The sequence below is a fragment of the Epinephelus moara genome, chromosome 2 (genome assembly GCF_006386435.1).
Source record: "Epinephelus moara isolate mb chromosome 2, YSFRI_EMoa_1.0, whole genome shotgun sequence".
In the NCBI taxonomy this organism is placed as follows: domain Eukaryota; kingdom Metazoa; phylum Chordata; class Actinopteri; order Perciformes; family Serranidae; genus Epinephelus; species Epinephelus moara.
In genome coordinates, this window is record NC_065507.1 from 20660504 (window position 1) to 20676643 (window position 16140).

General features: G+C 41.4%; 1 protein-coding gene, 1 long non-coding RNA gene and 2 other non-coding genes across 7 annotated transcripts; 1 reads left to right on the forward strand and 3 right to left on the reverse strand.

Moving 5' to 3' along the window:
* The first annotated feature begins 77 nt into the window (after positions 1 to 77).
* phkg1a (phosphorylase kinase, gamma 1a (muscle)) lies at positions 78 to 9505 on the forward strand. The gene is made up of 10 exons (XM_050059375.1): positions 78 to 392; positions 1232 to 1408; positions 3764 to 3942; positions 4181 to 4235; positions 4318 to 4383; positions 4465 to 4628; positions 6364 to 6454; positions 6588 to 6741; positions 6901 to 7026; positions 8410 to 9505. The coding sequence occupies exons 2-10, from the start codon at positions 1326 to 1328 to the stop codon at positions 8674 to 8676; spliced, it is 1185 nt and encodes a 394-aa protein (XP_049915332.1). The 5' UTR covers positions 78 to 392; positions 1232 to 1325; the 3' UTR covers positions 8677 to 9505.
* A 142-nt stretch (positions 9506 to 9647) lies between these two features.
* Positions 9648 to 12601, reverse strand: LOC126399484 (uncharacterized). Of its 4 annotated transcripts, none has more exons than XR_007570894.1 (6): positions 12438 to 12601; positions 11403 to 11658; positions 11152 to 11228; positions 10564 to 10616; positions 10136 to 10237; positions 9648 to 9839 (listed from the first exon to the last, which is right to left on the reverse strand). It is a non-coding gene; the product is annotated as an uncharacterized LOC126399484 (long non-coding RNA). The 4 variants fall into 4 exon arrangements; XR_007570893.1 differs by having other exon boundaries at positions 10132 to 10237; positions 12438 to 12600; XR_007570895.1 differs by lacking the exon at positions 9648 to 9839 and adding an exon at positions 9848 to 10046.
* LOC126383254 (small nucleolar RNA SNORA15) lies at positions 9932 to 10068 on the reverse strand. Its single transcript, XR_007569124.1, has one exon. It is a non-coding gene; the product is annotated as a small nucleolar RNA SNORA15 (small nucleolar RNA).
* On the reverse strand, positions 10386 to 10526 carry LOC126383251 (small nucleolar RNA SNORA15). The gene has a single exon (XR_007569123.1). It is a non-coding gene; the product is annotated as a small nucleolar RNA SNORA15 (small nucleolar RNA).
* Positions 12602 to 16140: the final 3539 nt, after the last annotated feature.

Sequence of the window (16140 nt, forward strand, 5' to 3'; positions counted from 1 at the left end):
ATAAGATGTCACAGAGGTCCTGCACCTGTCACGTCACTCCAGCCTCAGTGCAAACCCACGTGTTAATAGTTGCATGTGGAGTAGTGTTGGTAATGTAGGACAGCCCTCTCTGTGATATCTCATGGCACGGGCAGGAGCTGCAGGGTGTTATTTCATGGATCTGGTTTTTGTGCGGACACGCGTCCAGAGTGTGCTGCTGGCTGTGGAGGCAGCAATTTATTTTTGGCATCTGACATTAAGGCTCACCCTTTGCAATGGCAGCAGCCCCTCCGAGCCGCGACAGCACCGGGCTTTGACTGCAGCTCTTTGTCCGTCCTCTGCCACTTTGTACACAGACTCGAGTGATAATGATGGATAGCCTTTATATCAGGGACTGAGCGACACGGGACACGGTGAGTGACCGAGCCATTTGTTTCTTCTCTTTAATGCATTAGTTGGTTTCTGGAGCCTGCTAAAGGTCAAATAGTGACAGAGGATGAGAGGAGATCTAGTTCACACACTGTGGCATATTGCTTTATTAGTCTAGGCTCCATGATATGTCGGCTATGACACTCAGTCTCGATCCAAAACACATATTGATCGATTATTAGAGCTGTGCAATCTATATGAGTAAGACAAGGCGGCATTATTTCTGCCTGTAACATTAACAAAATCCTTAAAGTAAGCCTCTTCAAACCCTCTTAAACCATTCATTGTAGCCAAGGTGAAATGTGCATGAAATAAGATCTTACATGCAAACCATATGATCGATTAATAAAACTTAATGCACTGTTGCAGATTGATCCATCCAACAGTATGCTACAGTAGTTAAGGAAATGATTTTAAATATTTTTATTATCGTTTAATCTACCATTTATTTTCTAAATTACTGACTAATCACCTCTTAAATGTTAAAAAAATATTTTTTAAAAATGCCCATCACAATTTCTTAGCCCAAAGTGACATCTATAAATTGATTGTCAGCTCAAAAACATTTCATTTACACCAATATAAATATGAAAAGACCTGCAAACAGTCACCTTTGAGAAAATGCAATTGGCAAATGTTTGGCACTTCTGCATAACTGGAACATATAATTGCTTATCAACACAGTGGCTGGTTAATTTTTCTTACTAAGTAGTCAACTAATCATTGTAGCTCAACACTTAAATGAGTGTGACCATGACCTGCTGACATATGAGGCTTATAAGTGCATTATCATTAGTGGTACTTTCCCATCTCATCTTTACAGAGCTGTTTTGTGGCAGTGAAAATACAAACTGTTGTGAGCTGTGAGAGGAGAGCAGTCGTGCAGCCTCGGTGGGTGAACCGGCATCACAGACACCATGACTAGAGAGGAGGAGGTCCCTGACTCGGTGGGAGCCCAGGAGTTCTATGACAAGTATGAGTCCAAGGAGATTCTGGGAAGGTATGTATATTAAGTCTTAAAATAGCCCACAGCAGGCGTTTCCAATCTGAGGGTCAGGACCCTCATAAGGGATCACACGTTTAAGTTGAGGAGTCACATGATTCCTCTGATATTTGTTGAAGTTGTTTTCTTATTTTATACAGTCTGTGGCTGGAATGGACAATTTTATTAATTAAGGACACAAAAAAGGACAGTAGACATCTGCAACCATTGATGCAACTCTCTCACATTTAGCTTGTCATACGTTGGGCAATGGTCTTTGCCTTCAGGTACCTAGGCACTGAGGCACCCCTTAGCGGCAGTTAGAAGTGGAGGTGGACGGGTCAAACAAACTTGGACTTTCACCTGGGAGACTGCTTTTCGTGTTCCGTGTGAAATCATAGATAATAACGTAGTGTGCTACTATGTGTAGCATACTACGCTGTGACATATTTGATGTATGTCACATGATGTTACATTAGTAACAAACGTGCATATAAACCTAACCATGTGCTTTTGTAGCCTGTGTGAATTTAATGAGCGGAAACTGTACATTTCCCGTGAAAACGGAAGTTTATATTGAAAATACACAATGCATGTAACAAGAGTAAACTGACACATTGTTCCTGAGCTTTCAAAGCTGACGCTGTAAGGGTACATAATAATGATAATAATGCATTTTATTTATAGGTGCCTTTCAAAGCACTCAAGGACACCTTACAAGTCTCAAGTTAAAAAAAACAAGCAGCAAAGTATCTATGATTATAAAATCCATAATATACAACAACAGTTAATAAAATGACTAGACAAAAATCCTGATTATAAATATTAGGTATAAAATCATCATCAGTGCAAGTCTCAATATGTGTGTCACCATTAAATTAGACTGAATATACCAGCTTGAAAAGGTGTGTTTTCAGATGGGATTTGAAAGTGGAAAGTGAGTCAATTTTGCGAATGTGATGGGGGAGAGACTTCCAGTCCCCATGGTAGTCAAGCAGGCCGATGGTGATGTGAGCTGGATTGCAGAAGAGGATCTAAGAGTACGGGAGGGTGTGTAGATATGAAGGAGTTCAGACAGGTTAGAAAGGGGCTTGATTATGAAGGGCCTTAAAGGTGAGAAGCAGAATCTTAACATTGATGGGATATTTAACAGGAAGCCAGTGAAGCTGCTGGAGAACAGACATGATATGATCTATGGAAGGCTGAATTCTGAACCAACTGGAGTTTATGAAGACACTTGAGAGGGAGACCAAAGAAGACAGAATTACAATAATCAATAGGAGATGTAACCAGAGAATGACCTAGAGTGTCACAGTTTGAGGGGTAGGGCCACTGACCAAGCATGGGTGAAGCTGGGAGTGAGAACATGTTCTGTGATGAGGCGAATCCAAACATGTTGCTTCATACTAAAGGTACAGTTTGGGAATTAAGCTCATTCACTTGCTGTGAGTTTGATGAGAAGTTTTACTCTCAGATTGGAAAGGGAAATCAATCCTTTCATGTAGCTCTATGCAAGAAATATTTCCTCAAAATGTTACGGTAATCCTTTAAGGAGTCACAAGCCGAAAATGTTGTGTCACTGGCCATCTTTAGTTAGCACAAAGAATACATTTCTTTAAACTGTGGTCCAGAAATTCAGTTTTTCCAGCTTTTTTTATTCAACAGCCTAATACAGTTTAATACAGCTCAACACGATAGTAATGTGCATTAGACTTAGACCCTGTTGGTGTGGACAGCACAGACACAAGCCGAATGGTCTCCCTGAAGTCTCCCTGTGAGAGATGTCAGCAGCGTCTGAGCTTCCTGTCTCATTGTCATTCCCCACCATCTGTCAGACGGGGGTGCTGTTACGTAAAGCACACAGTGTCCAGGGAGGCAGCATTCATTAACTTCAGCGTGTTTTGAACAAAGGGTTTAGTGTTGAGAGCTGCCCGGGTTTGGACGGCATGCTGTCAGATTACGTAATTTCACTCCCTTTCTCACATGCGGGTCATGAGGTCACGGGATTTGGACATTGTGTTCAGCTGCTCTCGTACTCTTCACATGGCTCAGCCAGCTCCACAAACTGGGGGCAGAGAGTTGGTTTCATTCAGTGATTTTCTGAATGATTCTCTGACATGGATTTCAGTGGAAAAAATTACAGCTGACTTTATGCTCCTCACATCACATCGACATGAGGGTACTCTCCCATGGATGATGCTAGAGTAGTATATCGGATGAATCCTTCTGAGAACATACCGTCCAACAGTCACAGAAATTCCTGACCAAAGCACACAAACATGTTTTCTTTGAGTCCAGCTGTACAAACACAAACCCCTGAGGAAATAAGTGACCTGACCAAGTTGTAGATAATAAGTGCTTACTCTTCCTCAGAGGAGTGAGCAGCGTGGTGCGTCGCTGCATCAACAAACGGACGTCTCAGGAGTACGCAGTGAAGATCATCGACATCACCCCCTCGGATAAAATGACCCCGCAGGAGATCGAGGAGATCAGGGAGGCGACAGTGAAGGAGATCGACATCCTGAAGAAAGTCTGCGGACAGAACAACATCAGTAAGAACATTTGTTCCCCCTGAAAGTCAGATTTGAACTAAAACTGTGTGAATCAGCAGCTTTATTAAAGCATGAGTCTACATTAAGAGTCTCAGAAGACAAAGGAGCTTGTCTTTGTCCCACTAACCTGCTCAGGAAGTCAGTGTTGGCCTTTGCTCTCAGGTGATCCACCTATTAAGTGTTGTCCGTCTTCATTTAATACTCAGTTTACCTTAGATGTCTCTCCTCCCCTCTCCAGTACAGCTCAAAGACTGCTACGCATCCAAAGCCTTCTACTTCCTGGTTTTTGACCTGTAAGTATCAAACCTCAAGTTTCCCAAAACTCAAATTCAGTTGAGCAGCAGCTGTTTGAATTTTTCATTTTCTTTCCCACAGGATGAAGAGGGGCGAACTTTTTGACTACCTCACAGAGAAAGTTACTCTGAGTGAGAAGGAAACCAGGTCAGTGAGTGTTTATACACTAAGACGAAAGCGATGAATTATTCTCATTCTTTATAGACCTTAAGTGTGTGTTGGTTTTAGGAAGATCATGCGTGCTCTGCTGGAGGTGGTCCAGTATCTCCACAGTCAGAACATCGTCCACCGGGACCTGAAGCCTGAGAACATCCTCTTAGACGATGAGATGAACATCAAACTCACCGACTTTGGCTTCGCTGTGCAAATCAAGCCGGGACAGAAGCTCAAAGGTCGGTGAAAGCTTGCATGGAAACCAACCGGCAAACATAAAAACAATATCTGAATACATATAAAGTGGAAATAGACACTTTTCATTGTGAAGTACATGTGGATTGCATGGTGTAACTGCTTTACAATGGTCACACCATCAGCATTTATTAAAGCTGTTTCACACCAAGCAGGAAATTTCATCTGAAAATTTAGTATAAAAATGTTAATCTTAATGTTTACACACACCTGTGCAACATTTGTGCAGGGGCAAAAGTATTTGGACTGACCTTGATTTCAGCAGTTTTTCACCTGCAGAAATTTGATCAATGAAAACCTTTGTTCCAACTAATGCCATCAGTTGTTATCAATTTGGTCTCTCAACACTCAATACTGAATGAAAAACAGTGTGATGACTGCCTCAGCAGCCAAATAAAGGGCAATATATGGCTTGAGATGTGATGAAGATGGTTCTGTAGTTAATATGCACTTGCTGACGGTATATGTTTGTCACACCTGCTAGCTTTAGCATTACATTTGGGGTACAATTAGTTCATGTATTGTGTAGTTTACGTTAGCCATTTAGACATTCTCCGTCTGGAGAATTCTCCTACTGCTTGATTTAATTTGCTATTCGTTCGTGTTACAATAGAACACAGTAACATGGATAATTTGCACTGGACCCGTTCATTTCCCATGGCCGCTTATCCTGTTGGGGTTGCAGAGGGGATTGAGTCTATCCCAGCTGACACTGGGCGAGAGGCAGGGTACACCCTGGACAGGTTGGCAGACTATCACAAGGCTGACACATAGAGACAGATAACCATTCACACTCACATTCACACCATTGGGTAATTTAAAGTCACCAGTTAACCTGCATGTCTTTGGACTGTGGGAGGAAGCCGGAGTACCCCCGCTGACACGGGGAGAATATGCAAACTCCGTATGGGTTTCGAGCCCAAAACTACTGCTGTGTGTGACAATGACAATGCTAACCACTGCATAGTTGTCATGCTGAGAAATCACATGCAGATTTTAGATACTCCTGCACTGCAGTTTATTATTGCACTGGTGAGAAATGGCTTTTAGACTGGTTCCGCCTAAGCCTCGCTTTCACTATGCATACCTGTTTGTCCCTGGTGTGATCTCCCGGGAAAACTACGGCTCCATTTACAGCACAAAGGAAGTGCCTCAACCGCTGTGCAACCAAAACAGGAAGAGGATGGTGTTCTTGTTTCCCTAGTAGCTATCGGGAGCTAGTTACCAAAGCGTACCAATGTAAGCATTCAGCATGTAAGAGCATTCACCAATATCACGGGTTGATTTACATCTAAACATGAGCACAGCGGATGGTCTCACCCCAACATATTCAGCTGAGGATATATGAGCGTCCTGCTCTACTATGTTTACAACCTACAGTGCAGAGCCAGCAGCTGCTGGCGGTCAGCGGAGAATCTGGGTCTGGTTGCACAACATGCCCCGGTCTGTCTCTTAGCTGCTCTTACAAAGGTTAAGATGCAAGAAGACACTCAGATCTATTTGCTGTAGTCCCAGACACTCAGGGTACACTGACCTTTCAAATAAGACTTCACCAATGGCAGGTCAAATATCTCATGAAACTGTGCCTCATATAATTTGTTTAGTAGGTAAATATGTAATGTTAGATTACCTACAAACTGCACTCTTATGAGTAGACTTTTCGAGCTTTGTAAATATGGATACTCAAAGTTCACAAGTTTGATGTGTCTCATCATGCAGAGGTGTGCGGGACCCCTGGTTACCTCGCTCCAGAGATCATCGAATGCTCCATGGACGGAGGGCATGCAGGATATACTACAGCTGTGGACATGTGAGTGTGCAGAGACAAGAACACACAGTAAAGCCAAAAGAATGTCGGATATAATATATACTAAACAATACAAAACAATGTACATACCGTTCAAACTCTGTAAGCTTGCTTCTTTCCGGGATTCTGCCTGCAGATGGAGTTCAGGCGTGATCATGTACACGCTGCTCGCAGGCTCTCCGCCCTTCTGGCACAGGAAACAGATGCTGATGCTGCGTATGATCTTGGCCGGGAAGTACGACTTCTCGTCTCCAGAGTGGGAGGACCGCTCAGACACTGTGAAAGATTTGGTAGGCTCTTTTGTTCACCTCCACTTATGCCGGTTAAATTAACAAGACTTAGTCTAAGTATTGATGCCGCTTATGACAGTTAGTGATGTCAAAATTTGAAGCTGCCGTGAGGTTTCAATAACAGCAGAATGTCTAAAAGTCTCTGTTTTGTTACCTCAGATCTCTCGCATGCTGGTGGTGGACCCAAAGCAGAGATACACAGCTACAGATGTCCTCAACCACTCGTTCTTCTCAGAGTATGTGGTGAATGAAGTACGACAGTTCAGTCCATACAGGCGGTTCAAGGTGAGACGTAAATCCACATACACACAGCGCACCATCAATGCTTAGAGTTATTTCCAATGTGCCCAACAGGTTCACTTCATAATGTCTGTGTAATATATCATAACATATGTCATAATGCCTGTAAGAGAAACTAAAGGCAAACACGAACATCTTTTTGGCTTCTCTGACTTGACTGGAAAAAGTACTGATCTTTGAGAAATGACACCCCAGTGTAACATATTAAAGTGTCCTTGAACACACCAGAAAGGACAGCTTTCAAACTGTGACATCACACAGTGACCACGTTTACATGCATATTTTTTTTTTTGTTTTTTGCCCTTATTCTGAATAAGACACTTCCTACTAAGCTGCTCACATGGCTAATGAAAACAAATATTCTGAATACTCTGATCAGCATGCCCTAACATTTTGTTTCCCAAAGTTGCAAACGCAGCCCTTCTATTTCAGTCCTTCAACCACTTTCTTGAAAAAATCAGCATTCTGATATTTGCACACATCCAAAACCCTGTTAATATCCAAGTCTTTCATAACGTTTAAAAGTAGGTGTGTTTTATCATCCAACTAGAAATGTGGATGTTTCATTTGGGCATGCATCTCTGCCCCAACCTTGCAAACTGTTGGCGAGTTGGTTTCATTCACAGTATATTTATGACAACGCACTGAACCAACCACAAACAGGCAAGATGTTGTGTGTTGCAAATGTCGGTTAAAACACCATTGAGATACATATTTAGAAGGTGCTGTATACGTGTACAAAAATGTTCCTAAAACCTAAATAATACTGGCATAGCCCACATCATTCATTCATTAGAATATTGAATATTTATTGTCCGTAACCGCTTATCCTGTCGGGGGTCGCGAGGGGCTGCAGCCTATCCCAGCTGACATTGGGCGAGAGGCGGGGTACACCCTGGACAGGTTGCCAGAATATCACAGCGTTGCCACTTAGAAACAGACAACCTAACTAGTAATCTGTATCCATTACACTTCAAAAGTAACCCTCCCAACAAAGTCTTATTTAACTTTGACCATTTTAGAGTGTATTATGAGACACGTTTTAGGTCTTTAAAGGTTAAATTTCAAATAAAATTAATCTCATTGTGTGTTGAAATGAATGAAAGCAAATGTTTGCTCAGGAAAATGGTTCAACCCCAAAAGCTATGGTGTATTTAAGAATGATAAAAGCTGGTGTAACACATTCAAACACATTCTTTACACACACAGTCCTGAGAAGAAGTCTAACTAGGCAGAGTAAATGAAAACACCTGTGTGGGTGAACTACAGGTGTGTGCAGGGTCTTTAATACCTTATATTATATATTATTACAGTGATGGACACGTTCCCTTTCTTTACATTAAACATACTCTACACTTTCTCCTTCAGGTTATCTGCATGACTGTCCTCGCCACAATGCGAATCTACTGCAACTACCGCCGTGCCAAGCCCGTCACCAAGGAGGTGATCAAGAGCGACCCGTACGCTGTCAAGCCTATCCGCAAGCTCATTGACGCGTGTGCGTTCAAGATCTATGGCCACTGGGTCAAGAAGGGCCAAACTCAGAACAGAGCAGCACTTTTTGAGAACACTCCCAAGGCCATCCTGCTGTCGCTGACTGCCGAGGCCGACGAGCCCACCCAACACATCTGGTAACAAAGCACTTACTCGTGAGGACAGATGTACTGCAGGCTAACGGGGATATTCTGCTACTCAGCTCGGCTTATGTACTCTTATCTATTGTACAAAGAAAATGAACTGCCTGACAGGGTTAATTCAAGTGTGTCTTTAACAAATAGAGCAGAATTTGCTCATGAAATTTGAAGTGCATTATTTATTTATTACAGTGGGACTGATTTACCTCAAGAAATGTGGCAAACACCCGCAACAATACCACTGTTCAGCACCTGCTTTCTTGTAGATTAAAATAGCAGATTTGCTAATAAAATGGCTGTTTAGAGAAAAAAAGTCAAACGAACCCACTGTCAGCTGTATATGATTATGTGCTTATTCTTTGATGCCTGTCTAAAGTGAATAGAGCCACCAGCCATCTCATTTTGTTATCGAAGAGACAGGTTTTTGTATGCAACAGTCTCCATATCTCAAACGTGGACACAAAGTTTCCACCTGATCTTTTACTGGAGGACATATTAACAACTTTTAATGTTTCGTTGAAGATTTAGAACATAGATTTCAATGTTAAATGATAACGTCCATAAAATCAATAGTGTAAATGATGCCCTGGAGTCATATGTTACATTTGTTTTGTCAGAACTGTGAAGCCTTGGCTCAGCAGCCAGAGCAAATCTTACGGCAATAACCAATTAAATTTACCTGACTGGAATATTAAACAGTGAACCTGCATACTTGAAATGGCATGGGCTTACATATTTGTGTTTAAACATTATGCACGATGTACCGTTGTGATAACAGCTTCAAGGGAGGCTGCACTTTAAAATGTATGCTATGGATTTATTTATTAAAATATACATTCAATTTAAAATCTGAGGTGTTATTGGAAAGATCCTGAGTTTTTGTGATGCTTTTGGATTTGAAAATATCTGGGTTGTATTTTTCTGTGTACAAAAACTTTAGGGAAATGGTAGAAAATGAATACACAAGAGACATTTTGAACACAATTAGAAGTTTATTTCAACAGAAGAGTGAGATACATCTTTCAAGTCTCGACAGTTATCCTGGTGGTGCTAGTTTAAGCACAAAACGGATTTCCAGTGTTGGGATGTTGGTAGAGTGAAGTTAAAACAGACAAAGGAGTCGACTTTCCCTCACGTTCCTGCTTCAGATGCAGCCACTGGTATCTCTGCAGAATTTAGAAAACAGAATAAAATCAATACAAAACCAACAGGACTGCTGTCAGAGCAGCATCTCATATTTCCAAGTGTACCATCATTGTTGTACTCATTCCTGTACAGTTGGATGAAGCTGACTGAAGCACTCATCCAGTCATTCAGCAGAAATGAGACCTGGTTTTCGCATGGTGTCTGACTGTATCCAACACAGACTAGCTGGAACAGAATTCGGCCATGCCTCAGTGGTGACTTCTTTAGTGTGAGGAATACTAATGCTGCGTAACAGTGAGTGTTAACATACCAACCTCGGGCCCTCACAGTCCGGAAGTCAGTCGTGGCAACTGTGTTTCTTTTGGCCGGTGTGCGTGCATCACTGCACTTCCCCATGAAACACATTTCCTCAAATGCTGGAACAAGAAAAAGTGTAACAGAGGCTAATGAGGTGAGTTTGTGCTGACATAATACGTTACGTGAGACATGTGAGACTTATCATGATGCAAACAGCTGCAGCTTTGTAAGATATAATTACATGCAAAGCGTCACACATTTAAGTTGTTCTGTATCCACTCTGACATAAGAATGAGGCACATACTTAGCATCCTTACTCTGTTGTTGAGTCAGCGTGTGAAAACATTAATTTAGCATGGTGTCTGACTGCACTTACTACTGCAAGAGTAAAACAGAATTCGGCCATGCATTTAAAAACATGCTATTATTATGAAGGATGAGTTACCTCTCTGTGTTTCTACTCATGAGGATCAACAGTCCCATGTTCAGACAGGGCATCTGTAGGAGAACACACCAGCTCAGTAACAGAAAGCAGGTGTTTATAAGTGTTGAGAGGCTGACTAATATAAGATTGGCCAGGTAACTGGGCTGACAAGTGTTTGCTTTTCATATGAGGTGAGGAATTTCTCCTTTACCTGTGATACACATTAATTTTGACAGGTTGGCACCATATTCTATGATTGAGGCCTTGACAGAGGGACACATTCACCTCAATCAGCCCTTTTCACAGAGGGTGTAGGTTTGGATAATAAAATTAATGATGATCCAATTCCATTGGGCAGCTTTGATTTCAGGTTTCTGGTATTGTGCGTGCTGGCTCACTGTCTCTGCAACACTTGAACAGAATGAAGCTCTGCTTAATGTAACACCTGTGTTTCTCCTTCTGTGAGAAGTCACAGTGTCTGCTTTTGAAAATATATCTGCCTTTGTCGTGCTATTAATGTTGCTAACTTCACAATGAACAGACACACTCTCCCAGAGTTTAATCTGTAAACTCCAGGATAAGACACAGTTAGTATCTGCTCCTCCTCACCTCTGTCACATGTTGTGTTTCAGCCTGGGAGCTCCTCCATGATGAGTCAGGTCAAACAGTCTTCTCAATGTATCCTCCTGAGCAATAACCACAAAACACAGGTGCACAAACATGTTAATATCACCCCTTGGTAGTAATTATAATATTTTCAAAGACGCTCATAGACAAAAGAAAAAGCTAAAATTTGCTATGTTGGACCGGCAACCGTTCACAGGTACCTGAAATAATCATTAGCAAATGTAATCACATACATGTGGGGTGGCTGAGCTCATCCATCACGTTGAAGGGGGTCAGTTGAGGTGGTCTGGGCATCTGATCAGGATGCCTCCTGGGCGCCTCCTGTTAGAGGTGCTCCGGGCACGTCCCACTGGTAGGCGGCCCCGGAGTAGACCCAGAACACGCTGGAGGGTCTACATATCTCATCTGGCCTGGGAACACCTCGGGGGCCCCTAGCTGGAAAGCGTTGCTAGTCAGAGGGATGTCTGGGGTGCTTTGCTTGACCTGGCCCTGGATAAAATGGATGGATAACAAACATTAATACACTTTACAAATAACCTTATATTAATTTTATGATAAAAATGTCATTTTTGTTAAGTACTGCAGCTCTGACTGTGGTTTGTGCCAGTGGCTACAGAAGATTAACTGTTTTCAAATGTATTAGAAAGTGGAAAAGCAGAATGTAAAATGAGTGTTACGTACGCTTCATCACTGTTATAGTTGTTGTAAAATGTAAGAGGGTCATAAAAAAAAAAAAAGTTTAAAAGTCACAGTATTACAGTGGGCCATGTGGTTAAAAAGTCAGTGTGTTAACTTTTCCTGTGTGGCCCTCAATCATGTGCTGGCTCCCTAAAATGGCACTGAATCATCAAAACTTTGAGGCCCCCTGATCTAAGATTTTTGTTTCAAAATTATAAAAAAATAATAATAAAAGGGTTAGTAGGTTTAAAGTTTCTAAAAAATGTCCCCAGACCCCCTCATGGCTTGGATGTAAAATGGCCACCCTCCCCCACCAGGCTGAATAGGTGACCACGGGCCTGTATCACCCTGATTTGTTCTGTGATGATTAATTTATGTTAACAGATTCTTAATTTCCTACATAAATTTTACACCTAGTAAAACACCTTCACTCTTCTCTATCTGACTATCTATCTGTTTCCTAACGACTTCCAGCCGTGATGCAAACTATGACGTCAGCTAACTCACCACCATGTGCACCACATGTTTTAACATCCGCATCCCAAACCGCTAATTACAGACATCACCCTGAATCAGACAGATGTAATTACCTGAGCTGAGCTGCAGCATCATATTGTCATCATTATTCGAGCTGACTCCTGGTCCCGTCTCTCAGCGACCCGACCGACTGACAGCGACATTTTATATTTCTCCGAGGCCAAAGTACCTCTGTCCACCAGCTCCTGTGTGGGATGTAATGGCATCGACCCGTTATCAGTGAAATTCTTCTTCGTTTGCTTTCATCTTCTTCTTCGTGTCCTTTTACCGTTCTGAGCTGGTTTATAACGGCATTGCGCTCATTACCGCCACCGTCTGGACGGGAGGGAAAACTGCAAGACCTGAAAACTAAATCCGAGCATCATTTCTGTAAAGGATGCTCACTTTACTTTTAGGTTGGGTTTTAAAACGTGTCTTTTTTTAAACCAAAGTTGGTAAACAACCAAAAACAAACAAGCAAACAAAACTTCCTGGTGGTAATGGGCCTTATCATTTCTTTCACTTTTATATTCCTACTAGTCAACTGGCCCCTACACTAATATGAGTTACTGTATAAATAAACTTAACAATTCCCATTTTTTTGTGGATGATTTGCTCTCTAGTGCTGATCCTGCCTATTTTTTGTGTGAGTTTATTTAACTCTAAAAACTATTTCAAACTGTACATACAGTAGGTTACCACTTCCAAAATATTACAACTAATTTAAATTGACCAGCTGTATTATTGCAACTTATTAATAAAATAAAATAAAATTAAATAAAATTAAATTTAAAAAAAAAAAGTATTGTCTTGGTTGAAAGAGTCTGCATCAGTGAGGGTCCTGGGTCTTGTTGATGAGGCCAGCTGCAGTCGGGTTGAAACTGTTCTTGTGGCATGAGGTTTTAGTCCTGATAGTCCGCAGCCCCCTGCCAGAAGGGAATGTTTCAAAGAGCCTGTTTACACCTGGTATTGACATGCATCTTGGGTGATCAAGTGATCAGCTTGAAGTCTGTCTGTTCACACCTGGCATTAGAAAGCATCTCCACGTGTCCCAAGTGACCACTCAAGATCAGATCTCACTTCTCTTTACTCGAAAATAACACATAGCCTACATAGTATCATTCACCACCACAGGATACTACTAGTGCAGGAGGGTGAGCTCCACACTGAATAGAGTCCAAGAAAACCCACGCTATCACAGGGAGATCATGCAGGGAGGTGACAGTGCACCACCGTGCCTATGACCCAAGACACATATAAATACCTGGTGTAAACAGGGCTATGTTATGTGATTGTTATTGTTTAGAAAGCATTACTTGGCAAGTATGCTACATGTTACACTAGAGGCCGAGTCACACTCAACACACCTCTTTTGAATCAGTAATGCCGGCATGCTGTCTAAAGTCATACACTGGGGTGGCATGATACCTATGTTGCAGTGTGTGTGATACCTATGAGGTTCAGCTTCCACTTGAGGTCTTGGGAGACGATGGAGCCCAGGAGGAAGAAGGACTCCATAGTGTTGACTGGAGAGTCTCAGGGTGATGGGGACAGGTAGGGCTGCATATTTCTGGAAATCCACAACCATCTCTAGGCTACTGTCTCCAGAGCGTTGAGCTCTAAGTTGTTTATCCCCACCTTGTTAACAGGTGGTTGATATCAAAGTTTTGATGACTGAGTGCCATGCAACCAGTAGCTTTCTACAAGTTGTCATCCCTGACCTGTCAAGTGCTAGTTATGGGGTTGAGTGTGATGCAGTCGCTGAAAAGTGTATTAAATCTACACTGTTGAGAATGACAGTATTGAAATGAAATGCAAACGATTAAAATATAATACATGCATTTCATGTCATTTTCAGAGGCTGCACACAATTTTTCTGATGGCACACTTTGAATAATTATGGTGTACATGGAGAGGAGAAGAGGGGAGGGGATACAACCTTAAGGGTAATTGGTGCTGTTAGGCTGTGAGTCAGAGACATGTTTCCGCAGCTTCACATGATGCTTCCTGACAAACAGGAAGTGTATTATCAACCTGCAGGTGGAGACAGGCACCTGCAGCTGGCAGAGCTGGTCCTGCAGCAGAGCCAGGATGATGGTACTGAAGGCAGAGCTGAAATCTACAAACAGGACCCTGGCTCAGGGTTCTGAGTAGTCCAAGTCTGTGGTCATTGTGATCCTTATTTTCTTTGAGGATGGGGGTGATGGTGGAGGACTTGAAGCAGGCTGGTATGAGACATGTCTCCAGTGAGGTGTTTAAGATGTCTTTGAACACTTGGGGCAGCCGAACAGCACAGGGTTTCTGTCTTTTCAACAGCCTCTCTCCAGCATGGAGAGGAGGCCCCTGCTGAGGTGGAAGAGGAGAAGCTGGGGTCCTGAAGCTGGTGGATGGGGTCACAGGGGATGGTGTCAGGACTGTACTATTGTCCAGTTGTCTTTAAGTCATTCAGGTTGTTTCCTATATGTGCAAGTCATTTCAGTGAAGTGGGGGGCTTCAGGTTTTAAGTTGGTTATATGTCCTGAGCCCAGAAGCATAGTTGTTAACTGAGAGGCTTTGTTGATCAACAGAAGGGAAATTCAGGTGTTGCAGCAGCACAAAGACAGAAATAAGAACAGACAAACAGAAAAATAAGTAATAATAAATAATACACAACTATTATAAGAGAAAAAGTAAAACTATGACCCATACATGAGCGACTAAAGACAAAGTCACACGGTCAAGTGACATGGTAGCCAATGAATAATAGCAGCTAGTCAAGCATTACGTAAACAGTGCGCATCAGAGCAAATTATACTGTAATTAAGTATTTGTATTTATTGTTGTCCCTATTGATATACAGCAAAACCAAAATATAATGCAGTTTATAATGTGGTAAGACAGCATAATGTATTAACATAGTATAGTATGATGTAGTACAGTATGGTATAGCGTGAGGTTTAAGATATAGTATAAGGTGCAACAGTAGAATACTATGATAATATAATATTGTTAAGTATAATGTAAAGTAGTAGGCTATAATACAACAGTAAAACAGAATATCAGATACAATATGGTACAGCCTTTAACCCGTATGAATTAATGATATTTTATCCTTTAACCTTTATTTTTCATTTATAACTTTTAAATTAGCTCCATTTTATTCTGTGCATTGAATTGCATTATATGTATTTACAGTGACGATAAAAGGAATTGAACTGAATTGATTTTTTGGGGGGTTCACACATAATATGGCATAAAATCCATAAATGGGCAAAAAAATTAATTAAAAAATAAATGTGTCAAGAGAAGTCAGGAAGCAACCTGCTTATACCTCCCCTCAATTTGTGGAGGAAAACAAACGATAACAAAAAACAGAATAAAAAATAATATAAGAATAAAAAAGTAACATATATACTATATATATATGTGTGTGTGTGATAAATAAATAAATATATATATATGTATCTTTGTTTTGTCTAAAGGAATATGAATTTGATCAGCCTAGAATTATATAAATACATTTTGGAATTGTGTCTGCAAGTGTGGTGTAGCTATATTTTGTTTTTCAAAGTGTGTATATCCACAGAGGTATCATCCAACAAAGTCAACAGTCTGCTCCAACCCTGGCTGGACGCCAGACTCATCAAGCCCTTATAAATCAAGCCTGGATCACTCACTGTGGGGGTCACGGGTCGACTCCTTTATTTAAAGCTAAAACTTCCATTTTTATTAACAATAAACTTACATTGACACAGTTACTGTGAAGATAGCTAAGAATATAAACCGTGCTAATGTACA